The 27,831-nt window shown below is 43.0% G+C and overlaps 1 protein-coding gene across 5 annotated transcripts in view; it reads right to left on the reverse strand.

Moving 5' to 3' along the window:
• Positions 1-27,831, reverse strand: part of MYO7B (myosin VIIB) — a 99,364-nt gene that overhangs the window by 15,037 nt on the left and 56,496 nt on the right. For 4 of the 5 annotated variants that reach the window (XM_084846739.1, XM_084846737.1, XM_084846738.1 and 1 more), the window contains 12 exons: positions 23,042-23,159; positions 22,820-22,946; positions 12,159-12,328; positions 10,951-11,132; positions 9,026-9,153; positions 6,562-6,719; positions 5,838-5,991; positions 5,407-5,562; positions 4,472-4,577; positions 3,420-3,533; positions 3,009-3,096; positions 1,106-1,212 (listed from right to left, as the gene is read on the reverse strand). In XM_084846739.1, coding sequence (XP_084702865.1) covers positions 1,106-1,212; positions 3,009-3,096; positions 3,420-3,533; positions 4,472-4,577; positions 5,407-5,562; positions 5,838-5,991; positions 6,562-6,719; positions 9,026-9,153; positions 10,951-11,132; positions 12,159-12,328; positions 22,820-22,946; positions 23,042-23,159 — 1,608 coding nt within the window. The remainder of the gene's footprint in view (positions 1-1,105; positions 1,213-3,008; positions 3,097-3,419; positions 3,534-4,471; positions 4,578-5,406; positions 5,563-5,837; positions 5,992-6,561; positions 6,720-9,025; positions 9,154-10,950; positions 11,133-12,158; positions 12,329-22,819; positions 22,947-23,041; positions 23,160-27,831) is intronic. The other variant, XR_014789535.1, reaches the window with a different exon arrangement.

Raw genomic sequence — 27,831 nt, forward strand, 5'->3', positions numbered from 1 at the left:
CTACTGCATTAACAGGCACACGCTAAGTCAGTATCTCATTATCACACTATTGCGCAAGTCACAAAATTGCACTAACATGCATTTGCACTATCACACAATAGCACTATCGTGCAATAGCGCATTAGTCCAGGGGTGCCTGCTGACTCCTGTTGAGGTCAAGGGGACTTGTTCTGGAAAATGTGCTACACTGCAAATGCATGCTAGTGCTATTCCAGGATAGAGTCATAGCAACATACTGACGTGGAGGTTATGTGTATTGATGGAAGACTTGTGCAATGGTGTGATAATGAGATAGCGACTAAGCATGTAATATGGAAACTAGACTATGATGCTTGCAGCATCATTTCCCTGGTCCAAACGACACAAAGAAATATTAGCTGTGGATCCTCCCCACATGTAGTCTTGGGGAAGCGACCTGAGATAAACCTGATTTTCAGGCTGTAGTGGGAGTACTTGCTTGCCCACGGTAGCAGGCTTATATGCACTAGTGTTCAAGCACTTATTTTCAATGATGTTTTAAAAGTTGGTCCCTCAGCATCCTGCTCCAAAACGGCAATGAAACTTCCAGAAAACAGGGATGGGAAGGGTTGGGTCACTGAGGTCACAAGCGACACATCCACAAGGGCCGGGCTATACACCCCATGGGCAGGACCATGATACTGAACCCAGGAGGAAACAGGTCAGTAATAGAGCCAAAGTACACTGGAAAAGTTGGACTATAACTAGTCTCAGAAGAAGCATTTTTTCTGCGACAAAATGCAGGGCTAGTGCTGAATGGCCACGATGTCATGGAAACACAGAGACCTCACCGCGTAGCCAGGTTGGAGTAAATCGCTGGTGGAAACACAACCCTGTTCATGCAGAATCAAACACCACTGAATTCAAAGGACCTTAATGCCAGTTATGTATGCATAAGATTGCAGTCATGTCACATAAAAGTTAGTCTTTAAGATGCCACAGGGCTCCTTCATTTTTGTAGTAAAATTTCTTAAACAGAACATTAAAAATAGGCAACTTACTGGCCAAAACCCAGCCATAATTTGTAGAAACCTGATGATGACTGTTATTACTATCAGTGGCATGCTACAGAAGTCAGCCCTGTTACCTGATGGTAATGAAAGGTGCAGTCAGCCTTCAGGTCCTTCCCAGGAGTCACATTTAGCCATAATTTTCTCATGAAATATACCTGGTAATTCACAGTGATGGGAACCACTAGGAAAGCACAGATATAGACATTTAAAACAGGGAACATTTAGCCTTTCCTGCCCCCTCCCCAGATATGCACTCAGAGATCGATTGTGCCTTGGCATTTCACATTTGATAACTAAATGCAACAGACTCTTGCCTATTCCTCTGCAAACACATCCTGTAATCGCTCCTTCCAGTTGCCTGTGAGGAACTGCCTGGGGAAAAGAACTTGACAGGTGCATCCAGACAGAAGTGGATAGGGAGCCAGCTTGCATTCACCCCATCAGCAGTAGTAAGCTCCTTGGCCAATAGGAAAAAGGATTCAAACAATCCAGCTTGCCCCATAAATACATCTCTGTTTCAATACATCCCCATTCAATACATCCCTATTATCTGGAGGAGATAATAACTTTGAGTGATCTGACTCAAATTTCAAAAAAGAAATTTGAGGGTTCTTTTTCCCCCCCAAAGAGGACTCTTTATCAACTGTTAAATAGTTACATCTTCAGTCTTGAAAGGTGACTATGACATGCATTAAAATAGCAATATTAATCAACAAAGGCAGCTTTAAAATCCTTCTCTTACACAAGAAACTAAGACAACATAGACTCAAAAGTTAGCCTTTTGAGAGAAAAATGATGAAGAATCTTATATCAGCAAAGATTTGAGAGGTTGCTATGAAAAGGAAGTGGCTGCAATCCCATACATACTTACCTTGGAATAAGCCCCATTACACTTACTTCCAGGTAGACATGAATAGGATTGTGCTGTAATATTTTTTCTATTGTTATAGACCAGTAGCAATCAGTATATATGGAAGGCTGAACAGATTACATTAATAAGCAAGAGAATTCCGCTGAAATGAGTTTTCTTAAACAGTTTGCTCCTGGAAAAATATTCTTCCATTTCAGCAATCTCTCAAGGGGGAGCCAATACGTTTGTTTCCTTTAAAGTGGAAACTAACTACCACTTTGAAAGGACATCTGCAACACTGCCAACATGTGCAGCATGATCCTCCCGCACTTACCACTTTAAGAGAGTTGCCATTCGCAGTGCTATGTACAGTGGGATCCTCCCTGTCTTGACACATACTTTGCCAAGACAGGAAAAGGGATCCCAGTTTTTCAGCAAAATTAGATTTTCCCCGTTTCTGGAGCACTGCTCTTTCAGAGACAACTTGTACCTTTCACTGCAGAAAACTAATCCCATGAACATTCAGCTCAGTCCTAGTAAGGAATCCTTATGAGGAATATATCCATGTGAGTAATGGAATGACCAGTTTAAGAAAGCTGTAGAATCATGGTCAAGGTTTTTTTTTTTAAAGAGGCTGGGTAAGCATTTGGTGGATTTGGTTATATCCAGCAAATCCTGTTTCACTGTAAAGGTTTAAGCTGGTACATTTCTAGATTTCTCCAAGAAACAACATTGCTCTGTTGTCGCCTTTAAGGGCATGTGCTTGATATCTTGCAATGAACAAATGAGAGCAGAACAGGCAGTCACCAGACCCACCAAGCCAGCATCTGATGTGGCAAGTTGAAATAATTTAGTTAACAATACTACAGCTGACAGATCCTCGTAGGCACAATCCAACTATTTTTAAATAAGCCTTCTCGCCCAGCTGAGACACCTCATTGCCTCCACTTCCAAAGTAGATACAGACAACACACCAGAGAGAAATGATAATCAATTCAGAGAGGATTGATTAATCCTGTGAATGAAACTGGCTGTCTCCTGAATTCTCGAACAGAACCTTTCCTCATAATCCAGAGCTGCTCCTGGCTAAACTCAATTCTGAAGCATTCATCTGCCCACTTCCATACCCTCTTTGCCTGGCCTGTTCTTCCGCATCCAATCAGTCACTTGTCTCAAGGAGTCAAAGAAGTAATCTGCCTCATTCTGGCTGATCACCTAGAAGGGATGGATGAATGGGAGCTGAGTTAGCGCAACGAACCAGGTCTATCCCCAGAGTTCCCGCTGCAGTAAAAGGAAGTTTCAGAAAACCAAGCAGATGTGATGTCAGTAAGTCCCATGGCTAAGACTGTAGGGCATGTAGGACAGGTATAAAGAATAGAAATTAAGTGAAAGCTGCAGAGTGGCAAAACCCAGTCTTCTTGCCTATAAGATTAAGTTTTAATACATCTTATTATCACATGGAGTTCACAGTGGAAATATGACCAAGAGAGCTCATTAAAAAAATCTGCTTCATACTGCTGCGCTCTGTGGCAAATTACCTTATCTGCAATCTTGACAAACAGGCTGAATCCTTCCCAGGAACTCAGTTCCATCTTGCAGGCAATAGTCTGACACAGAGTCCGTACTTTTGTGTTTGTTCCTACCTCAAACACCTAGAAAATAAGAGTGGTCACCAAACTTAGTAGACCCAAGGACAGGGAATAGAGTGCAAAATGCATGATGAATGGGTCTGCTAAGAGATGGACATCTGCCCCCTTGGCTGTGAGTTACACTAGAAGCTGGTGAAGCAAAACATAGCTGTCCTTATTGAGAGACAGAGTCTCTGGGTGATCATCAGATACTGAGGACGAACGACAGGAGATAGCCATCATCATCATCCTATTTGGGTGATTTTCTCAGACTTCTGACTGATCACTGGCAAAGACAGTGCTGGTCTAGTGGTGAACTGGTCTGATCGAACAAAGCACTTCCCCTCCCAGAATTGTCTCCCTCAGTGGCCATTTCACCTGGTCATTATAACAATTATGCAACATTATGTAATAATCGGTACCTGACTGACTGCTTATTTTCCTCTTCCCTTCCCACATCCTTTTGCTTTTTGTATTGTGTATCAGATTGCATATGACTGTAGGTAAGGGATGTTGGAGAAATCTACAATGGAACTAAATGAGTTCAGATTTTCATGACTCTGACCCATGAATTTTGCAGCGGATCAGCTTTTCCCCTGTCAGGTGGATTCCGCAGACTTGCGGACCAGTTTTCTAGCTTCCCCGAATTTAGCACAAATTTCATCATTAAAAAATATGCAAAACCAGCCAAAAATGCACATTTCCCCCATAGGCGAAAGCATGAAAATGCACATTTGTGGGGGGATCTGCACATTTTCACACGTCTGAATTTGCACAAATTTGGAAACAAAAAAAATCCAATTCCGTTGATGGGCGGACGACGGAACGAAAGGCACCTGACAATCCACGAAACACAGATGGAACGGATTTTACAGAATCCATATACCCCTAACTGTAGGCTATGAAAAACAGTCCCCCCAATACATTTAATAGATATGGGTAGGTAGGGGAGATAGCCTCACCTGCTCTGTATCATTTGGAAAGTAAACCTTGTGAGAGATCTTCGTGATATTCTTCTGAATTGCTTCCACTTCCACGCTGTGTGGGGCCCACTTCCGACAGCCACTCCTGAAAAACAGCAATACAGACAGAACTCCCAAAGGTGGTCATTTGCTCACTTGGAGGTGCAAAGAGTTTACTAAATCAAGTGCTCTGAATGGCAGGTATGCAGCCTCTTACACAGACATTTCAGATGAGTTCACGTTCCTCCCTCAAGCCAACAAAAACTCAGAGCAATGCATAGTGTGGCAGCTGTTGTGAGAAAAGGCTTCATGATGCAAATGGTGTCACCATCAATCATAGATAAATCAGGAGATGGGAATCAGGACAGCTTTCTAGAAACAAGATGCTACAAGAGTTGTCACTACAGGCAGAAGCAAGACTGAGGGTCAAACTCCACATTATGTTAGTTGCATAGCTAGCAGGCATGTCTTTTTCCCCCTCTTAAGACACAGAGGGCCCAATTTTCATCAAGCGCAGCACATGGAAAGAGGAGGTTTAAGACTTCCCTCCCTAGCTGCAATCCCAATGAAAATTGGAGAAGGGGGCCCTTATATTAAGCTAGCCATGCAACCAACATAACATGTAGTTTGACCAAGAGAGTGAGGGGAGAAAGAGAAATCAGAGAGGGCAAATGGTACTCATTGCAATATTTAAATAGGAACACGTAGGTGACATGCAACAATGCAACATGGCTATGGGCTGAGGAGACCTAATTCACCAACTCCTCATGAAAGAAAGGCTCTACCTTTCATAATTTTTGTACACTAGGTTATATGCTATATATATCTTAGATAACCTTTCCTTCCAGGTTGTACTGTTAACAGGGTGGGGTTCTGCTGTTACCCGAGAAATGGAAAACACAAAGCCACCCACAGGATTGACAACGCCCCTATACCTCATCACCCTTTGGATCCTACGCCTGCAGTCCAAAGACAGGTTCTCCTTCTGACGAGTCTCCATGAACTTCTGAGCATGTTTCAGCAAGGATTTACTAGGAGGGAAAAGGCCTGTGCAGAGCCAGAGTAACTGCCAACCACTGTTCAGGCTGTACCTGTAGGTTCAACAAATAATTTCAAAACTTTGCATATCAATATTCATACAAAAGATTCTTTACCTAACCCAACAGCTATTCAGACTCCAGAGTTCTCTGTGATTGTCACTGGAATAAAGGCTTCTGCTGTTGCTCAGTACAGAGATTCTGGGAGCCAGCTGCCTCTGATATGCTAATAGGTCAAGTAGTTCTTTTGCTGACAATGACGTACATATCCATTTGAATTAAAAGCAACTATCTTGTAGGACATGCATAGAAATGCTTTGCCTTGCTACCTGTTGCTGTTCTCTGTCAGCTGTTTCATGATCTGACAGTAGATCTCATCACGCAGAAGTTCCTCCTGGATTGCTGCTACAAATATCTGGTCAGTGAGCTCTACACGGGATCTCTCTTGCTTTGAGGGGTAGTCTCCCATGTATCTCATGATAGGTGAGCAAAAAGATAAGGAAAGGTTTACAGGGTTGATGCACAATTACAAATCAACTCAGAGCTAGTTTTGAAAGCACCCTAGCCCTCCTTTTTCAAAGAACCCCTGGTGAATGAGCCCTTCAGTGACAACTAGATATGATAATCAAGACTACTGCCTGGCAAACATGTCAGTTCACTCTTACCCATTAGCAGTGCTTCTCCCCTTTTCCCAGCTGTTCTCAGCATCATCATTTCACTTGCCCTAATAATCACATTAACCACAATACATACAGTTGTCGGTAAATTTCTCTCCTCGGACTAACCAACATGGCTAACTGAATTGATAGGTCACCTGGAGCTCGGGTCTACTCTTCATCCTCTTTCACCTAACTCCTAATCTTCTGAATCCAAATAAATCAAAACATGTCAAACGATTCACAAATTAGAAAGCCATGGACCATGCAAGCAGCTCCTTCTTCACTTTCTACTAGGAATTTTTCCATGTCAGGAACAGTAACATGGAAGCGAGGTCAGGGAAAATGTTTCACTTCCATCCCTCAGTGAATAAATTACCCTCAGCAGAAAGGATATCAATGAAGGTCTGGCAAGCCAAGTCCCAGAGGTCTGGGCTGGTGCACACTTTCTTCAACAAGGGCTGTTTCAGGGGCTCCCGAGAGTGAGCCCACAGATGACTCCGCCCACGGGACTTGTGTAAGACAGCCTTGCTGATGGACTCCTTCTCGGGAACTCTGGATAAAGACAAAAGAGCAACATTGCCTCAAAGCACTGCCTGATCATGTCTGCCATTCTGATTCATGCCTGCCTGTAACAGGTTAAAATGTAACAGAGAGAACCAGAGAACTGGAGCCTGGATCTGATCTAAAATTCTCTGGCACCGCTATCATGTACCAGATCCTTAGGGCTGGTTCATACATGACCACAGGGGTGTGGGAACCTTTGCCATTTAGCAGGATTCCACACCAGATTCTCCATGAATTGGTCTAATCCCCTTTTAAAGCCATCCAAGTCAGTGGCCATCTCTGCATCCTGTGATAAAAGTATGGGCATCCCTGAAATTTTGCCCAGGCCCAAATCTCACAATAGCCTGGAAATCCCAGACATCGTGAGTTTTTTTGTTCCTTGTCCCACAACAATAGGGGGATCCCCCAATCATTACAAGGTGTTGCTTCTGAGAGAGGTGACTGAAAGGTGCTCTTGCCTCTGCGACATTCACTCCTCCCCAACAGCGGTGCCAGAGGTTGAGTTCCCCCCCCACTCTACCCCAGAAGCTTGAAGCCTTAACTCGGGAGTGTAGAATCTCAGGCCCGGGGGCTAAATCTGGCCCTCAAGAGCTCCTTGAAAGGTCACGCTCCCTTTGCCTGGCCCCAGCCCCTTTCCACCAGCCACCAATAATTTTGTGATTTCCCTGCTTTTGTGCAGTTTTCTGCCATTTTAAAAGGTTGAAATGCCTCTCTAATGCTTAGCTACTGGCAGTAAGAGTTTTAAGCTAAAATATGCTGATATTTTGGGGTTTATGGCCCGCCACTTTTGCCCTCGGCCCTGCCCACCATTAGAATGTGGCCCTTCAAGAGCTTCTCTGAAATGGAATTCGACCCCTGCCTTAAGTGCTGTCTTTGGATCCTCTGTCTGAGCAACTTGTCACTCGAGCAGGTTGGACTGCTATGGGCGGCCTGGGCCTGCTGAAATGTTGGCCTGCCTCTCAGCTTGCCCACCCGACACTGTGTGAGATTCAGCCATGTGGAAGCAGGTCCCATGCTGTCCTTGGCCCTTAAACAGGATGGTAAGAGAGGTGTCAAGCCAAACATGGGTGTACGTACACTGACAGAAGCCTAGGCGCCCTCCTTTTCTGTTCTAGAATAGGGCCTTTGGGCATTCTTCTTCCAGCCTCCTAATAACATTGGAAGCTGCCTTACACTGTCAGATTATTTTTCCATCTCACCCAGCATTGCCTGTTTGGCAGTAGCTCTCCAGCCAGGGTCTCAGGCAGAGAACTTCCCCATCACCTACTACCTGTTACTTTTAACTGGAGATGCCAGGGATTGAACTTGGGAACTTCTACATGCAAAGCATGTGCTCTGCCCCTGAGCTAGTGTCTCTCCCCCAGATTATGGTACAGTGTTAAATCAGGAATAAAGGCAAGACTTCAGACAATGAGAACATTTCAAAGGCAAAGCAGCAATGCTTTCTTAAAGACATGTTAGTATAAGACCACACAAATGCTTGCTAGAGATGAAATTAATACTTTTTAAAAAGCATATAATTAAGGCATCTAAAAACTACCTCATGGCAAGCATGAATTACTATCAAATGAAAATCCAGTGACAACCAGGCAAATCCCATCAAGCTTCCTGAAGATAGTAAGCCATTGTTGGCTCAAATGGCAACAAGGCCCAATGAGTGGAATAAAATTGCAGATCTTGGCAGGGGTCAGCAGAAAGTGCATTTGAAAAAATTGGTCCTGTGATCCTTACAATTTGTCTGCTCACAGATCCTTCCCAGATACTCCTCAAAATGATTTAATATCTACCATGCAGGGTGCCTGTTGGGTTATATCCCTCAAAAGGTGCTTTCAAAGCGACATTTCATTCTATGTTTTATTGCATTTTGTTGATATCAATGTTAAAACAGGTTTCCTAAGCACTTCTTAAAATTAGGTCATCAGTTTTCTCCCTAGTTTGCCAAGAGGAGATTGGTGCCAGCTCTGCTGAATATGGGGAAAGTGCTGGCTGGGACAGTACAGCATAGGTGTAGTTCACAGAGCTGTGTCCTCTACATCTTTGCAGATAAGAAATACCAAGAGGGGCCAGCTCCATAATCATTTCCATCACATTTTGTGATTGTAAGCCACCTTGAGTGCCATTTTTCTTAGTGAGGTACAAATCAAATCACTCAATCAAGAGAAAGAAGATGGGGTAGGATGCAATAACTATGATGGATTTGAGTGCAATAATCGTTGATTCATCCTCAGTTGGCTCAAAAAGCAACATACCTTTCAAGGAATAAGAGGAGTCCTACAAAACACAGGAAGGTATACCTGAAGTGCTCGTAGGAAAATTCTTCAAGAGTATATGGCTTCACCTTCACTTCCTCTTCCTCAGGTTCCTCCATGCGAGAGTTTAGTGATGCCATCCTCCGTTGTTCAGGCGACATCATCAGCAAGCTCTGAAAAAGATATGGCCACTTGAAGACTCCATGTTTATTGCTATGGAGGCAACACTGTCCCAGTTTGCATGTCGGCAACAACCCACAGTTAACAAACCATGGGTTGTCAAAAATGCTGCAGGAACAAGTATGCGTACTGGTTTCTGTTCACACACACGCATGCTTCCACTGCAATTAACAACCCATAGACACCCCATCCCTGGGTTGCCTATGTGACATCTGAATCCAGAACTCTGGGTTGTTGGAAAACAAACAACCCAGAGTTTGAACCCATGGTTAAACCAAGGGTTGTTGCCAATGTGCAAAGAAATTTAATTTTTCAAGGAAGGTCTGTGAGCAGGATACTCACTTTCTGTCCTGTCTGCTAACATATGCTTCTCAGAAAAGCCACAGGGAAGGATTAACAGGGTGGTCAACATGTTCCTAATCTATGGGAGTAATTCCAAATGAATTCCCACAGGGACAAACACTGCACTAGCAGAGGACCTAACAGAGCACAATGTAAAATTCAGGATCCATTCCATTTACTTCATACAGTCAGAAATGCTGCTGCAGTTTTTAGATATTTGAAAATGTTAACTTTTCAATTTAAAATGAATTCTCAAAGAGAGAACAATGCCAAAAAATACATTTAAAACAATAAGACCGTAATTAAAACGTAAAATAATTTATCCCAACCAACAAGAGGGGGTGGGGGGAGAGAGAGAGAAACATACAATACCTACTCCCAGCAGGCTTAGAGATTAAATGCTTGCCTAAAAAAGAAAGGTCTTAACTGTATACCTAAATAGGTCAATTATCTATACCCAGATAATGATCTTGCCTGGTTATATGGGGGCACTTATCAGGTTTCAGATGCTTGGTTTAGAACTTAAACACAACTGTGCAGAAAAATAAGCATCAGGGTAATCTGTTCCCCACAGCCTACAAAAGATGAGAAGTTCCCCTTTAAGGTAATTCTCATCTCAGTTTTGTGTGTGTTTGTATTTTAAATCAGCATGTGCACATTCTTAGCTGAAGAAAATCTTGAAATTCCAAATTAAGGGAGAAGACAAACTCCCTGAGCTGACAGTTGGTGGCAGTTAGGAAAGAGGAAGCCAAGGAGATGAAAATGGAAGATACCTGAAGGGAAACCCAGATGGAGAAATGAAAACCCTCAATCAACTGTTGGAGAAAAATCACTGCACATGGTTCAGTCCTAGATGCCCACCTCTCTACAAGCCAACTAGTAAGCAGCAACTAGAAACAGTAGTGGCTGATGCTGGACAAACTGGGGGCAGGGAGTAGAGAGGCCTAAAAAGTGGACATTCCAGGCTCCAATACATTACAAAAGGGGCAATACATCTGATCACCAGGACTCACTGATGCCTTTAAACTATGAAAAGCCTGTTTAGCTCCCTTCCCCACTTTTGGACAGGTGTACAGAAGAAGCTCTATTAGGAACCTAGGAGGCTGCCCAACACTAAGAAGCCTCCAGCCAAGCTAGCAAAAGGTCTCAGACAAGCTCAGGCAACTCTACCAAAGGCTCTAGCAGCCCCCTAGTCAGTACTGCTGTCTTCTTCCATTTCTCCAAGAAACCCTCTGTACTTTTGTTGTGGGCTGCAACTTTCTGTTATTAATGAAGGGTGGGGTGGCAGCTATTTATCATTTATTTATTTCCAACGGTTATATACCAACCAGTCAACATATTCCTCTGGGTGGTTTACAAAGTTTAAAATAATAAAATAATAAAACCTAAAAATGAAATGGATTAAAAACCTCAACAAAGAGTTAGGGATTGCCTTATTTGCTCCTTACCAGTAGTTGACTAGAAGGTTTTGTAACTGTAGGGATGACATAGATGGCATCTTGTGACACAAGCCCAGATCTATCCGTTCTCTCATTCTGAGCATGGATCCAGCTGTAGCTTTCTCCTAGTCCTCTCTCCTGGGTTAAAATCAGCAGATCCCCCTTCTTAAAGGCCAGAACGGTGGAGTCATCTGGAAACCAAACCACAACTGCATTTCAATTAATTTCATTAATTTCATTTCTATACCGCCCAATAGCCAAACCTCTCTGCGCAGTTCACAAAAATTACAGCCCACAAATACAACATAATAAACACATGATATAAAATCTTTAACATACAAAATTTTAAAACAGCTGATGTAGTTACAATAAGACACTGCGTTACGTGTGAACAAGGCTGTAGCGTTATGTTGCTTGGCCTGTCTTGGAGGTGTGCGCTATATTCTACAGAGAAAGATGGCATCTGGCTGCTTACCAGGATAAGGCAGCATTCCTGGATGATAAAGGGGCACTCGAACAAGCTGAGCTTTTGTTACTGAAAGAACTGAGGGCCAAATTAGGTAGACATGATGTGGGAGAACCTTTCCTTCCACCAGCACTGCAGTCTTGATCCAAATGCCCTACCTCTCTCTGCCAGCTTTTTAACTTAGGAAAAAGATGTTGGGAGTGAAGATCCTATCACAAATCTCCCACATCACATCTAGTTTGCCCCTGGGTGGATTGGAGGTGCTGCTGCCCCAGGATCAGGCCAACCAAGAGAAGGAGCTAAGGGAGGAGCCACAATCAGCACCGGAAATCAAGCAGCTGAGGGAGGAGCCAAAACCAATCCTCCCCTGGTCACCAGTGTTCCCCCAGAGTAGCGCCAAAACAGTATGTAAAACAGGAAGTATTTGAAAGGACAAGTATCTAAGGACCTGGTAGTTCTATAAGTGGTTTAACATCCCATTGCTGTGCTGCCTGTGCCATTTGGACCAGGAATCATCAGCATGACAATGGGCACAGTCCCCATTTGGATTGTAGATACTGGGCACACTGATTCAGTCTACCTGACAATTGGAAGCTCCCTCCACCTGGAAGCACCTTAAGTGCCTGTTCATTGCTATGTCGTACAAGAATACACTATCACACCGTACTTTTCTCCCTTTGTTTTAACTTTTGCCTCCTTATCTACTGTAGATCCCTCCCCCCATCTAATAGCAACAGCTCTGTTGAGTTACCTTGCTGCTTATTCTCCTGCATTGCCACAGCATACTGTGACCTCTCTTTCAGTCCTTCAAGAAACATGACCACTAGCTCTGCAATGACAACACTGTTGACCGATGTCAGGACAAACTCTTCTGCACGCAAGGTGGTGAGGGTACAACTTTGTCCAAATGTCTTGACTGCCCTGTGGACCACAAAGCAATTTGTTAAAGGAAAACAGCTGGAAGAGCTGCAGGAAAACAAAACTCTGGTGCCTGAACTTCCACCTACAACCTTCATATTAAGAGCTTAAACGTCTTGACATCCATTAATACAAATTCATGGTAGTCTCTTAAAATGTACCATTAGCAAAGGGTGGGAAGGACATTTTTTTAAATGAGGATTAAAAAAACAACTAGAAGTTGAAACAGAATTGTCTGATCCTAGGAGGTCATATGAGTTACTTCAGCTCCTTCATGTCTCCTTACATAAGCATCTTATTCCACAACAGTGATTCCCAGTCTGGGAGGCACAATGATATGTAAGGGATAGGGAGTGGTATAGTATAAGCAAAGATTTAATAGTATCTGAGGGGATAGAGATTCACAACTGTGGCTTGGGGACAAGATGCTGTGCAAACATAGAAGTATGAAACCTCTTTTCCCTTTTCAAGCTATTGTGACAGGGAGCCAGAATTAAACAAGGGCAGTGGTATGAAGAAGGCATAGGCAGCTGAGCACCTCTTCTTGGGGAAATGGGTTTGGGGAATGTGCCACTGTGTTGTGTGTGTGTGTGAGAACACAAGGACTTACCCAGCCTCACTGCAACAGTCCTCAGTGGGACACCATACCCTGAAGGTGTTTTTCATACCAAGTTTACAACCCCACTCTTGCTACAGAAGCCCCCCAATCTGGCCTCCACCAGCACACGACTTTTCCTTGCATGACCAAAAACAATCATTTCTAAAGCTTCCCCAGTCAGAATGTCAATTTACTCCAAAGTTTCCCAGGTGAGTCCTACAATGAGATATACTTCAAAATCCTGTGCAGAATGTTGGCAAAGTTGCAGCTAGGGCTGTGCATCGCTTCTGTGCCAAATCTGGATCCTGAAGTGAATCGGGGCGCTTTGGGGGTGCCTCGGTGCGATCCAAAGTAAATCAGACCAGGTCACTGCTGAAGCGCCTTGGTCCAACTCGGAGTTTCGGAGCTATTCTGATGGAGCTATTCTCCCCCACCCTTCTGAATTATTCAACCATTCTTATTAGTTCTTTCTTTCGTTCTTTCTTTTTAAAAATCAAGAAAAAATTAAGTAGTTTTAGTTGCCTTGCCCTTTGGCTCCACCCCCCCCCCCATTCTCAATACAACTCTTTCTTTGTAGTTTTCCCTGTCTTTCTTGCTAGATCTGAGGGAGGGAGGGAGGGAGGGAGGGGGAGAGAGAGAGAGAGCTTTCCTTCCTTTCCTTATTCTCAGCTCTCTCCCGCACCCCCACCCATCTCAATTCCTGTATTCTTTCCCATTTTTTAATTCTGTATCTTTTCCCTAAAACAAAACAAATGAAAAACCCTTTTCTTTGCTTGTAGGTAGTTCTGTATTTGCTTTTCTTTTGCTTGTGTGTGTCTGTGTGTGTGTGCTTGTATTGTGATCAAGCAAAGCACTACACACATCCACATTTCAAAATACAGTGGGCAAAGCACTACATCTATTATTTAAATAATACTCCACTATGTGGCAAAGCAAGCAAGCCCAATATGAGGCATCTTCGGGGTCTTGGCAGGGGCAGGGGGGGTGGGGTGCTGCTGGGACTAGCAGCACTGGTAGCCAAGCTGTCTCTCCCCAAGGCTGGATAGTGCGTCCTGGTGTAGTACAGCAGCAGAGAGCAGAGGCAAGTCGCAGTGCCCAGAGGTCACTGTTTGAGGAGGCTGGTGCAGACAGCAGCAGTAGCACTCTTGCCAAAGGAGCAGCATTCCTTCTGTAGTGGAAGAGGGGAGCCCGCTGATGGATGTTACATCAGAGGTGTCTGATGTTCTCAGCGTGGTGGAGGGTCAAGAGGAGGAGATCCTCCAGGGTGTGGGGGAGGATGAGCAGCAGGCAGATGCTCAATCACCAGCACCCAACCCCTCTTCCATTCTTCCCCCTACACTACCTCCCTGGGTCAGGAGTGGGTATTCCATTCAGCCAAAGAGAGCCTGAGGTCATCCACTGTGAAGCTGAATAGGAAAGGATGTCTATTGTGGGCATGTCTATTGTTTTTCCAACTATTTTTGTATTTTCTGCCTAGTTCCCCCCTGCCCCCACCCCCAGCTGAGTATGCGTTCGATATGCCTGCCATTCCACTGGCATAGTAGTGTATATCTACAGTCCACACATAATTGGTATACAGGACTACCCTGTAAATGTCTGTTTTGTAAAGCTTATCGGTAAGGATAACTGCAATATTACATCATAGGTTGTGGAGAGATTTGAGAGTGTGATGGACTGGAACACACTGATTTTTTCTTTAAAATGTATAAAAACCTCTGGTAGATTGCTACTACTACGGATGTTCATCGGGTCTCCAGATGAAACCTTATGATAGTCCTGTTATGAAAAGAACCACAGTAGTATCTGAGGAGCAAACCTGTGTGACACAAGTAGGCAATGACTGAAACCTGGCCAAAGACATGCAATTATAAAGCAAAATTGCATTTGTGTAAGGAAATGAAAAACAGTTTGACATGAGAGGGAGATTCACCAAGATGGTGACAAGGAAGGTTGTTACTGCTTTGAGCTCTGCAGTTTAACTTTTGTTGTTGTTGTTGTTCAGTTGTTCAGTCGTGTCCGACTCTTCGTGACCCCACGGACCATAGCACGCCAGGCCTTCCTGTCCTGCGCTCTCTCCCGGAGTGTGCTCAAGTCCATATTCATTGCAAGTTTAACTTTAGTTTGTTTTAATTTGTCTGCTTCTGTCAACCTCAGTATTTTTGAGAGGCTCTCTGAACAGTTTCTGGATAATTTGTGTTGCTTGCAGTGCTCCTCAAGGATTATTTCTGAAAACAAACGGCATTTACAACTCTGCAAGTAAAAGGGAGTTAACCACCCACGACAGGGAGAGAATGAGTAACGACACGCAGTAAGAAAGCATTTAAGTTTATTACTAATTATTTTAGCTGTTTTCATGCTTGTATTTACTGTCTAGGAGTATATATCTGGAATTTAAAACAAGCGACATGGTGCTTACCAGGAATGATTACAAGGCCTTGGGAACTGAATCCGCTGCTGATGACCTCCATATGGGCAAATGTAAAAAATAAGCAAAGACTATCCAATTTTTTTAAAATAAAGAGTGTGCTGGTAGAGCTGAAGCAGTGGTCTCAAACTCCCCAAATTTTATTTTGGATTGGACTATAGCTCTTAAAGGGAATACCCAAATAATAGAGGAACCAATATGTAAAAATCTTGCTGATGAGCCGGCTTTTGCTGAACAGATATCCTCTGAAGGACAAACACAGCCAGCCATGGGTAACAACCAGTTAAATGACACAATCTTCGGACAAATACAAGAATTGTCCCAAGATAAAGGGAAAGCAGATGAGAAGATGGCCAGTGTACAAGAAGAGGAATCTTTTGCAGAGCGATTGCCAGTCAAGGGTTGGATCTATTTGTTGATGAAGGAGTTTGAACTATAAAATCCTTCTTATATTTGAGTAATCATCTTTTAACAGTACTGGTGAATAGCATGATTAACCAAACTCTCAAATAAATAAACCACCAAGTCCACGTGGAAAAATGAGTAGGACAAAGGATGTGATGGAAAGGATTAGAAACTAAAAAAAGGAAGCTAAGAATATAAAGAAAGCAAAAAAAACACCCTAAATTTAAAGACTATAGACCATAAAAAAAATGAATACTCCTAAATTGTCAGATAGACTCTAAACAGAATTATGACCAAAATACTGGAGAAAGCCCTAGGCATAAAGCTAACTCTAGCATCAGGGAGAAAACAAATAGTAAGAAACATCCTGAGATAAATCATATACACATGCTAGAAACTAAGGGCTCCTTCACACTGAGCTTTTATCCTGCAATTGAGATTGCTCCTTCACAGAAGTTTGTGGGCTCTTTACATGACACCATGATCATTCAATGCATTTCCTGCACTAAATGCCCTTTGTTCCTTTTTTAAATAGATCGCAGATAATGAGCTATCAAATTACCCCATTGTGTTCTGCTTCAGTTTCCTCCATGAAAAGAGTAAAAGCAGCAAGAAGAGGAGAGAGATCAATGAAAGATAATTGAAGACTCAGATCTGGGGAAAAGGAGGGGGAAGGGGGTGGGGGAAAAGGAAGCAAGTGAAAAAGGGAGTTGTTGTGATCCTGCATTTAAAACAGAAGCAGAAAGCTCTGTTTTAAATGCAGGATTTTAGGCTGGTGTAGAGATGCCCTAAGACTGACTTTCTTACACACCAAAATGTATTAATAGCACTGGGGGCTAAGTGTGAGGTTTTGGATATACATGATCCTTGGACTATTATTCCATCTGAAGGAGTAATTCCCTTAAAGAAGGCCATTACTAATAAGAAATGGGATCTGATTTTAAATCGTCAAAAGCTGGTAATGAATAATTATCTTAAACCCATGGGCTTATTAACCCAGTATGAACGAAAACAACATTTGCTAAAGATTCTTAGTAAGTCAGGGTCTGCTTACTATAGGTGACATAAAATATGTGGAGTATATTTTTTATAACCAGATCCATGCTCGTGCCAGAGTTACCTTTGCCGACCGAAGTCTAGCTAGCATGGTCTATGCCTCTGGAGACATTCTATCTGAATGTGGAATTACAGTCTCAAGATTCTTTGAGAATACTGCGCCACCTCAGGCACTGGTGATTGAAAGTAAAACAAAGTTAAAAAGCACATCAGCAATGGAGAATAGTTGTTCAAGAAATTTAATGGATCTTGATTCTCTAAGGGCGCAATCCTATCCAGATAGGTGGCTGCCTCCGAACTTGGAGGCAGCCGCCTATCCAAAGCAAGGCAGGAGAAGCACGGAGGGGATCGTTCCCTCCACACTTCTCCTGCCCTGCATTTTCGGCTAGATAGCCAATGGAGCAGGAAGATGGAGCGGGGAGATGGAGCGGGGAAGGAGGCTGCTGTACGACACATAGGATGTGTCATACAGGCATTTCCACCCTCCCCGCCGCTTTTCAGCCACTCCGTGCTCCTCTTGTGAGTGTGGAGGATGGCGGTTTCCACGCTGCCTCCGAGGCAGTGTGGAAGTGGGGGGAGGTCATTTCTTTGGGAACTGACCTCAGAGCACGGGCTCCGAGGTTGGTTCCCAGATAACACGATATCCTATGGCTGTCTAGCCGCTGTCTAGTGGCCATAGGATTGCTTCCTAAATGAAACATCTAACCATAGTCAAAATGATGATCCAAGCAAAGATGAGTTAAAGAAACTTCCCCAAAATGAAAAGATATCTTTTGTGAAGGAAGAAAAAATGTTAATGAATTCCTTTTGCATATTACCTTCTCAGGCACAAGATGAAATAATGCTAAGACTAGACCTATTAAAGTCATACCTGGCAAGTGTTCAAACAAGGAGAGCTGAGAGCTTGCCTAAAATTGGGGGTTGGACTCGATGGCCTTGTAGGCCCCTTCCAACCCTACTATTCTACGAAATAATTTTTTTTCATGAACTAGATATTTCCATCTAATCTAAACACATCAAATGCCCAAAATTTGGGGCTGGACTCGATGGTCTTATAGGTCCCTTCCAACCCTACTATTCTATGAAAATGGGAAAGGCAAGATGACTTAGAGACACCTATGGAGCATAAATTTGGTTTAAAAAAATAAGTAACAACTATAGCAGAACTCAATCCATTATTAAATGAAAGGCAGATTAGGAGCATTGAAACCTATCCAACAATAACTGATAATCATAAAGGAAAAGAGCCCATCTCTTGGCTTGCTATGAGGCTCTTAGAGGAAAATGTAATAGGCTCACCAGTAAAACTGTCTCTGCTGATTGTCAAATAAAGCAAACAAACAGCCAGGATAATTTCAATCTCAATAGACCAAGCCTTGATGTAGAAAAAAATCATATATCCTGGCTATTTGCGTTGCCCTTATTTTCGCCGTAGTCTACGTAAACATTTACGTAGACTACAGCAACCAAATAAGGAACGTGAATGGCGGCTCCCTATGGGGGCCGCCATTAGCGTACGCGCTTTTTTTTTTTTTTTTAAAGTCACCCGTGATAGGCTACGTGACGATTGACGTAGCCTATCACGGCTGACTCTGCAGATCTAGCCATGATAGGCTACGTGAATCGTCACGTAGCCTATCAGGGGGCGTTTTTTGTTTTTTTTAAAACTTTCGCGTTCGCGGCCGGGCGAGGCGGGAAGCCTCCTCCCCGGCCTGAATTTCGGCCGGGCCGAGGCGGGAAGCCTCCCCCCCGGCCTGAACTTCGCGGGGGGACCAGCGAAGCACCTCCCCCCCACCGCGAACGTCCTTCGAGGACAGGTAAGTGACTTTCGTCCACCCCTATGGTAAACAGATTTCATTTGGTGGTTTTAAACAACAAAGGTCCACATAGTTAAAGCAGTGGTATTCCCCATAGCAACCTATGGCTGCGAGAGTTGGACCATAAGGAAGGCTGAGCGAAGGAAAATAGATGATTTTGAACTGTGGTGTTGGAAGAAAATTCTGAGAGTGCCTCGGACTGCAAGAAGATCAAACCAGTCCATACTCCAGGAAATAAAGCCAGATTGCTCACTTGAGGGAATGATATTAAAGGCAAAACTGAAGTACTTTGGCCACATAATGAGAAGACAGGATACTCTAGAGAAGATGCTGATGCTAGGGAAAGCGGAAGGCAGAAGGAAGAGGGGCCGACCAAGGGCAAGATGGATGGATGATATTCTGGAGGTGATGGAATTGACCTTGGGGGAGCTGGGGGTGGCGATGGCCAACAGGAAGCTCTGGCGTGGGCTGGTCCATGAAATCACGAAGAGTCGGAAGAATCGGAAGCAACTGAACGAATAAACAACAAAATTGAAGGTGATAGAAATGGTGAATTTTCATTCTTTTCAGGAGTGGGAGCCTCCACAATCAATTACTTCATTGCTTTGTATGACTTGCCAAATGCTATATCCAGTTGCAGCGTGAGTAAACATCCTGAGAGCAACCATCTACCTCTAGTTTTGACTCTAAAACTCGACACTCAGTGCCCACATAGATTTCATAAGGATGTTAAACTTAGAGGCTGAGAAGAGATTTACACGAGTCAAATGGACAAATACATTAAGCCAAAATATTACAGAGATATTGTACTCTGAAGGTAACCTTCAGTGCCGAGAAGCACTGTTAAGTGCAGATACTCCATCGACAGTTTTGTCCTTGTTTCAGGACATAATTTTGCTTCTGCGAAACCATCTAAAACCAAATATTCCATTAAACTGTATACAAACAAATCTAAATACTGGTTTGACCACGAATGTATTGCAATGAAAAAATTCCTACTGGAAAATATCGGCTGTAGAGAGAGCAAAATTTGTTAACATTGCCTCCTGAATGGTTTATAATGAGGAGATACTACAAAGCCTTAATCAAAACAAAAAAGAGGCAGGCTATGAAAATTGCATGGCAAATTCTGATAAATGCAGCAAGAGGGAAAGACTGCAACTTTTTGGCAAGCAGTTTCGAGTGCCTGGTCAAAAGCAACAGTAAACATGGACTATTTCATCTCTTCAGATTCTTGGGAATCATATTTCATCTTTGCACCCGGACAAAATTACCAACCATTACCTACGATCAACATAAAGCACTTACCAAAATGGACCCAGGTTACTTTCCAAGAAATATGACATCTTATTTCTAAATTAAAACCGGGCAAAGCACCCGGATGCGATAAAATTCCTCCTGAATTAATAAAAGCAAATATAGATTGGTGGGCTCCTATATTAGCAACTCTATATACATGTATTGATGATACAGCATACATCCCTTAGGACTGGGGCCTAGCTATAATTATCCCGATCTATAAAAAAGGCAAAAGATCTGATCCAGCAAATAATAGACTGATTAGTTTACTGAGTATAATCAGCAAATTGTATGACTTTCATCTATGAGACTGCTAGACTGTTAGACTGGCTAGAATGAGCAGGCGGGATTCAGAGCGAGGTGATCCATGGTCGACCAAGGATTAGTCCTTCAGCATATTGCCGAAAAGTATGCATCAACAACTAAAGAGGGGCTGCACATTGCATTTATCGATTTTAAATCTACCTTTGACTTAAACCCTAGAAACACGTTGTGGGAAAAGCCCGATAGGAGGCTGCTTATACTTATGCAGAGTCTCTATGAAAATTCTCATTTGACGGTCAGATGCAGTCGAGTCGGCCATTTAACAGGATTAATACCCACTCATAATGGAGTAAGACAGGGGTGTATCTTGGCCCCCATTCTATTAAATTTTTATATTAATTCATTGGTTCAACTCTGAAAAGGATAAATTCACATCCCTTCAAATTGGCAAATAGACCCCTGCAAATTCTCCTATACACGGACGATGCAGTGCTCCTATCATTGTCTAAAACTAAAGTCCTAATCTTTAATAGAAGGAGGACCAAGCACCGATGGCAGATTAATGGACACCAAATCGAGCAGGTTACTTCCTATAAATATTTAGGTATAACCTTCTAATCATCAGGCTCGTGGAAGGCCCAAATCAACTATGCCATAACAAATGCTTCTAGGAGCACTAGAACACTCCTCTCTTTTTTTATACCAAAGGTGGTCAATATATTCCTGCAGCCATGCAAGTTTACACTGCTAAAGTGATCTTGCAGATGTTATATGGCTGTCAGATATGTACTATTGAGAACTATGCCCCTTTTGAGGTTGCACAAACAAATTTTTTAAGAGCAATATTAGGAACCCCTACTTGGGTGCCTAATATAATCCTATCACTGTGGAGGCATGAATGTTGATATATAAGATGAATTTTTGGTTAAAGATGATTTTTTGTCCCATGGGCCTTGCTTCGCTGATTCTGACTGATACATTTCAATCTAAATGGAAAAGGTAGTTGATGGCAAAATTACAGCATCTGGGCTTTTTGGTTGATGCTTTACATATTTGGGGATACACTAAAGCTAAAGCAGTTATTACACAGTGTATTAGAAACAATGAATTCCAAAACCATTTGAGTCTGATTGCCCGCTATTCTAAATATTGGGATTATGCAGGAGCATTTAAAATGTCAAATTATATGTCAAATCTGTAAATTCCCGAATACAGGAAGGCTTTTACGCTAGCTAGATTAAATGTCCTACCTTCTGCACTTTTGGAAGGCAGATACAATAAGATCCCCATTCAAGAGTGAGTATGCCCCTGTGATATGGAAAGTGTGGAAACGGAATGTACCGTTTCACTGTCCTTTTTATCATGTACTGTTTCACTGCCCTTTTTATTATGACCTCCGAAAAGATTTTATTACTCCTGTTCTTTCTAAAAAAACAGGAAGGTCTGAGGCATTTTATTTAAAGTATTTACTATCAGGCTGGAATTCTCAGGTCACATTTCTGTGCATCTGCTATTTCCTGTAGGAAAGTGATGATAAATCAAGGATAACAAATTCTTGCAGAGGTTATATTATAATTAATATTATATTCATGAGTTTGTGTTTTAGATATGTGATTTTGTCCTTTCATTTAAATATTGTAATTGAGGCTATTTTAACTCATTTTTTTAGTGATATTTCTTCTTTTGATTTTAAATTGGATAGTTTACATAAATGTTGTATTTGAAACTATCTTTTAACTTGCTGGTCTACAACTGTAATAAAATTGATTGAAATAGCTTGACACTGAAAAGGAAGAAAATGGTCTGTGCGACTCGGATAAAGCTGTCCGCTGCAGAATCCATGGGATGGATTCACTGAAATCTGAACTCAGTTGAATCTGTTGCAGATTTCTCTAACATCCCTACTGCTACAATCAAACACAGTACTTGAGAGAGAGTGAGAAGGAAGTTATATAGATTTAGAAAAGATGGAACTAGGCACATTAAGTTGACCAGACTGTAGAAATCCAGCAATTTTTTAACACAGGGCAGTTGCATGTATCAATCATCTCTTAAGTCCAAGAAGGCAAACTGGCAGTCCACAGCCTGGATGCCAACTTTATCTGGCCCCAGATCACCAAATTTAGTAATACTAGGGGAAGAATTATTTGCACTTCAAAGAAACCTACAGCAGAGATTAGGGATAGTGACCTCCTCCTAATCACCACTTAAACACCTAACTTCTCTGGTTATCCCTTTATGACCTTTGTTTTGTGTTTCCAAGAACAGCACATTTTACCTGTGCCTAGCACAAAAATTGCTGGGCCAAACTGACTGACATTTGGCAGGTGGAATTCCCTCCATAGGGGCTGACAGATCCCCATATTTCATGTATTTATCATGAAAACTGAAGAAGTTATTGCCATTTCTATTTTCCAGTGCAAGTAAATGGGAAAACATCGTATCAGAATGATTTGGATATCCAAATCTCACTTCGAAACCGAAGCAAAGTGGGTTGGGTCCAAATCAGTCCAAAGAAAAGTGGGGCTGCTTCAGAAGGTCTGAAGCGGCATTCAAAGTGAAGCAGGGGTCCGTGCACAGCCCTAGTTTCAGCTGCACCCTCTCTGGCCCTGTGCATCCAATAGACTCACCTGCTGGTGTGGATGCCAGTAATTTCTGGAAAAGACAGGTCCAGAAGTCTCTTTTCTGAATCATCTAGGAAGCAGATACCTTTCCAGTTAATTGCCACTATGAAATGGTTCTTGGGCAAGCTGGGTCCTGCAAACACAATAAAAAGATAGTGTAGCAAGCTTCTCCTGCATCATGTCCTTTTCCTTCCGTGCCCTCGCCCACACAAAAAGTGTTGCCATTACCTGAAAATTTGGTGACTTCAAAGAACCTAGAAAAGAGCAGAGGCCACTGAAAGCGGGCAAAATCCACCAGCTGCTCCTTCACACTCTGAGGGGAAAGCCGGTCCTGTGTGTACGGGGCCTACAACATACAAGCAATAGACTGGATTCCAATGTGCACATTCTCTGAAGGCAAGATATTGAAACAAGGCTCTTGATTCTCCCAAAGGGGGCTGGAGAGTCTTCACTTCACCTGCTATTAGCATCAATGCAAGATAGGATCAGCATCTGCAGGGCCTACATGAATCTATCCACCAAAGAGGAAAAGAAAGAAACCTTCATATTCCAAAAAGCCACATGACTATTTGGATTGCCAATGTGACACCCACCATTAGGCTGCTGTACTGAAATCCTTCAAAGCTTTATATTGGAAGAGAAAAAGCACAGGGATTTTAAGCACAGAGATTCCACAAAAAGACTACAACATAACAAGAACAAAGTCTGGGAGTGAGGGAATCCTACTTAGGTTTTGCATGCTGCTCTGTGCATGCCAGCAGAAGCGAATGGCAGAGTGGAGCATAACAACACACTCATGTGGGATGTGCAGCAGCAGCAGCAGGAGGGCATACTAGGGGAAGAGGACAAGATCCCATAGGCAGGAATCTTGTTCAGTATGCTAGCGGTAGCTTCAGAGGATAAAAGATTAGAAATCAGGAAAAAGGCAGGGAAAAAGAGAAAAGCTGCAGCAGAATGGAAGACAATAACTGGAGGATCAGGAGTAGCATAGAAGAATGCTAAGTTAAGTGCCGAGAGAATGCATGCTGTGTAAGGGCCTCTCAGGCCCTTATACAATTTGACAGCTTGTTGAACCCCCTCACTTGTTATAAATCTTGTCTGTCTATTCCTATACCTATGCATTTAGTACAATGTAAACCACATGGGGCAAAAATATTGATACTCTTTTCCTCTCCCACATGCCCCTGCAATCACCATTTTCTGTTCCATAAGAAAGCACAGAAGGAAGAGCACATTATAAAGCAGGGGTGCTGAACCTCTTTAAGACCAAGGGTTGATCTCTATTTCGGAGAAGCTCTTGGGGGTCACATTCCAGTGGTGGGCAGGGGTGTAGGCAAAAGGGGAAGCGCCAAAGTATCAAAGATACCAGCATATTTTATCTTAAAGCTCTGGGCACCTTTCAACATGAGGTTTTTATTGTGTGCTCATGATTGCTCACTCACAGTAGTTTGTGGGTCCTTTACACAGCATTGTCATTCTCCAGGGCCTCTCCCACACTTTGCGATCAGTATCACGGAGTTTTTTTAGATGGAGGAAAGTCTGGTAGATCCTCTGAAACTCTCTGTGTATTTGTGCAATTCCACTATACCACAGCACCATCTTTGTTGTTGTTCAGTCGTTCAGTCGTGTCCGACTCTTCGTGACCCCATGGACCATAGCACGCCAGGCCTTCCTGTCCTGCACTCTCTCCCAGAGCATGCTCAAGTTCATATTCATTGCATCGGTGATGCTATCTAGCCATCTCATCCTCTGCCGTCCCCTTCTCCTTTTGCCTTCAGTCTTTCCCAGCATCAGGGTCTTTTCCAGAGAGTTTTCTCTTCACATTAGGTGGCCAAAATATTTCAGCTTCAGCTTCAGTATCTGTCCTTCCAATGAGCACTCAGGGTTGATTTCCTTTAGGATGGACTGATTTGACCTCCTTGCAGTCCAGGGCACTCGTAAGAGTCTTCTCCAGCACCACAGTTCGAAAGCATTGATCCTTCGGCGCTCAGCCTTCCTTATAGTCCAGCTCTCACAGCCATACGTTACTACTGGGAAAACCATAGCTTTGATTAGACGGACCTTTGTCGGTAAGGTGATGTCTCTGCTTCTTACTATGCTGTCTAGGTTTGCCATAGCTTTCCTCCCAAGGAGCAAGCGTCTTTTAATTTCATGGCTACAGTCACCGTCTGTGGTGATCTTGGAGCCCAAGAAAGTAAAATCTGTCACTGCTTCCATTTCTTCCCCTTCTATATGCCAGGAAGTGATAGGGCCAGATGCCATGATCTTCGTTTTTTTAATGTTGAGTTTCAAACCAGCTTTTGCACTCTCCTCTTTCACCCTCAACAAGAGGCTCTTTAGATCCTCTTCACTTTCTGCCATTAGGGTGGTATCGTCTGCATATCGGAGGTTGTTGATAATTCTCCCAGCAATCTTAATTCCAACCTGTGATTCATCCAGCCCGGCATTTCTCATGATGTACTCTGCATATAAGTTAAATAAGCAGGGTGACAATATGCAGCCTTGTCGTACTCCTTTCCCAATTTTGAACCACTCGGTTGTTCCATGTCTGGTTCTTACTGTTGCTTCTTGACCATCGTACAGGTTTCTCAGGAGACAGGTAAGGTGGTCTGGTACTACCATCACTTTAAGAATTTGCCACAGTTTGTTGTGATCCACACAATCAAAGGCTTTAGCGTAGTCAATGACGCAGAAATAGACGCTTTTCTGGAATTCTCTTGCTTTCTCCATGATGCAGCGAATGTTGGCGATTTGATCTCTAGTTCCTCTGCCTCTTCGAAACCCAGCTTGTACTTCGGGTAGTTCTCGATTCGCATACTGCTGAAGCCTAGCTTGTAGGATTTTGAGCATCACCTTGCTGGCATGTGAAATGAGCGCAATTGTGCGGTAGTTTGAACACTCTTTGGCGTTGCCCTTCTTTGGAATTGGAATGTAAACTGACCTTTTCCAGTCTTGGGGCCACTGCTGAGTGTTCCAAATTTGTTGGCATATTGAATGCAGCACTTTAACAGCATCATCTTTTAGGATTTTAAATAGCTCAGCTGGAATACTGTCATCTCCGCTAGCTTTGTTGTTACTAATGCTTCCTAAGGCCCACTTGACTTCACTCTCGAGGATGTCTGGCTCAAGTTCAGTGACCGCACTATCATGGCTATCAGGGACATTCAGATCTTTCCTGTATAGTTCTTCTGTGTATTCTTGCCACCTCTTCTTAATCTCATCTGCTTCTGTTAGGTCCCTGCCTTCTTTGTCCTTTATCATGCCCGTCTTTGCACAAAACGTTCCCTTGAGATATCCAATTTTCTTGAAGAGATCTCTAGTCTTTCCCATTCTGTTGTTTTCCTCGATTTCTTTGCATTGTTCATTTAAGAAGGCCTTCTTGTCTCTCCTTGCTATTCTCTGGAAATCTGCATTCAGTTCGATATATCTTCCCCTTTCTCCCTTGCTTTTCCCTTCCCTTCTTTCCTCAGCTACTTGTAAAGCCTCATCAGACAGCCACTTTGCTTTCTTGCATTTCTTTTTCTTTGGGATGGATTGAGTTGCTGCCTCCTGAACAATGTTACGGACCTCCGTCCATAGTTCCTCAGGCACTCTGTCTATCAGGTCTAATCCCTGAAATCTGTTCCTCACCTCCACTGTATATTCATAAGGGATATGATTTAGGTCATACCTGAATGGTTTAGTGGTTTTCCCTACGTTCTTCAATTTAAGCCGAAATTTTGCAACAAGAAGCTCATGATCTGAGCCACAGTCAGCTCCAGGTCTTGTTTTGACTGACTGTATAGAGCTTCTCCATCTTTGGCTGCAAAGGACATAATCAATCTGATTTCGATATTGACCATCTGGTGATGTCCATGTGTAGAGTCGTCTCTTGTGCTGTTGGAAAAGAGTGTTTGCTATGATCAGCGTGTTCTCTTGGCAAAACTCTATTAGCTTTTGTCCTGCTTCATTTTGTACACCAATGCCATGCCTGCCTGTTATCCCAGTGATTTCTTGACTTCCTACTTTAGCATTCCAATCCCCTATGATGAAGAGGACATCTTTTTTTGGTGTTAGTTCTAGAAGGTGTTGTAGGTCTTCATAGAACCGATCAACCTCAGCTTCTTCGGCATCAGTGGTTTGGGCATAGACTTGTATTACTGTGATGTTGAATGGTTTGCCTTGGATTTGTACTGAGATCATTCTATCATTTTTGAGATTGTACCCCAGTACTGCTTTTCCCACCCTTTTGTTGACTATGAGTGCTACTCCATTTCTTCTAAGGGATTCTTGCCCACAATGGTAGATATGATGGTCACCTGAATTAAATTCGCCCATGCCTGTCCATTTGAGTTCACTGATTCCCAAGATGTCGATGTTCAATCTTGCCATCTCATGTTTGACCACCTCCAGCTTACCTTGATTCATTGATCTGACATTCCAGGTTCCTAAACAATATTGTTCTTTACAGCATCGGATTTTCTTTTCACCACCAGACACATCCACAGCTGAGTGTCCTTTTGGCTTTGGCCCAGCCGCTTCACTCTTTCTGGCGCTACTTGGAAATACCCTCTGCTCTTCCCCAGTAGTATATTGGACACCTTCCGACCTGAGGGTCTCATCTTCCGGCATCATATCTTTTAGCCTTGTGATATGTTCCATGGGGTTTTCTTGGCAAGAATACTGGAGTGGGTTGCCATTTCCTTCTCCAAGGAACACCATCTAGTGGTTGTGTAATGAAACATATAGAACGGGCAGAGAAAGAAAAACCCCAGGAAAAAAGCATGTGTAAAAGAGCCGATTTTAATCTCACAGAGAATCTGGAAGCAGAAGCTCTGGTAAAGGCGTAGGATAAAAGCCTCATGTAGAAATACCCTTACTCTGCTAGTACTAAGTCTTAGGAGAGGCATTTTCAACCTTTAGAATGGGGAAAACAGTGCAAAAACTGGGAAACTACAAAACAATCAGCTGTCAAGAGAAAGGGGCGTGACCATCTGGGGAATCTGGAGGGCCTGACTGGAACCTTAGGTTATCCAGAT

This window comes from Heloderma suspectum, chromosome 3 (genome assembly GCF_057233095.1).
Source record: "Heloderma suspectum isolate Gila_16-S chromosome 3, 16-S_ref, whole genome shotgun sequence".
Lineage (NCBI taxonomy): Eukaryota > Metazoa > Chordata > Lepidosauria > Squamata > Helodermatidae > Heloderma > Heloderma suspectum.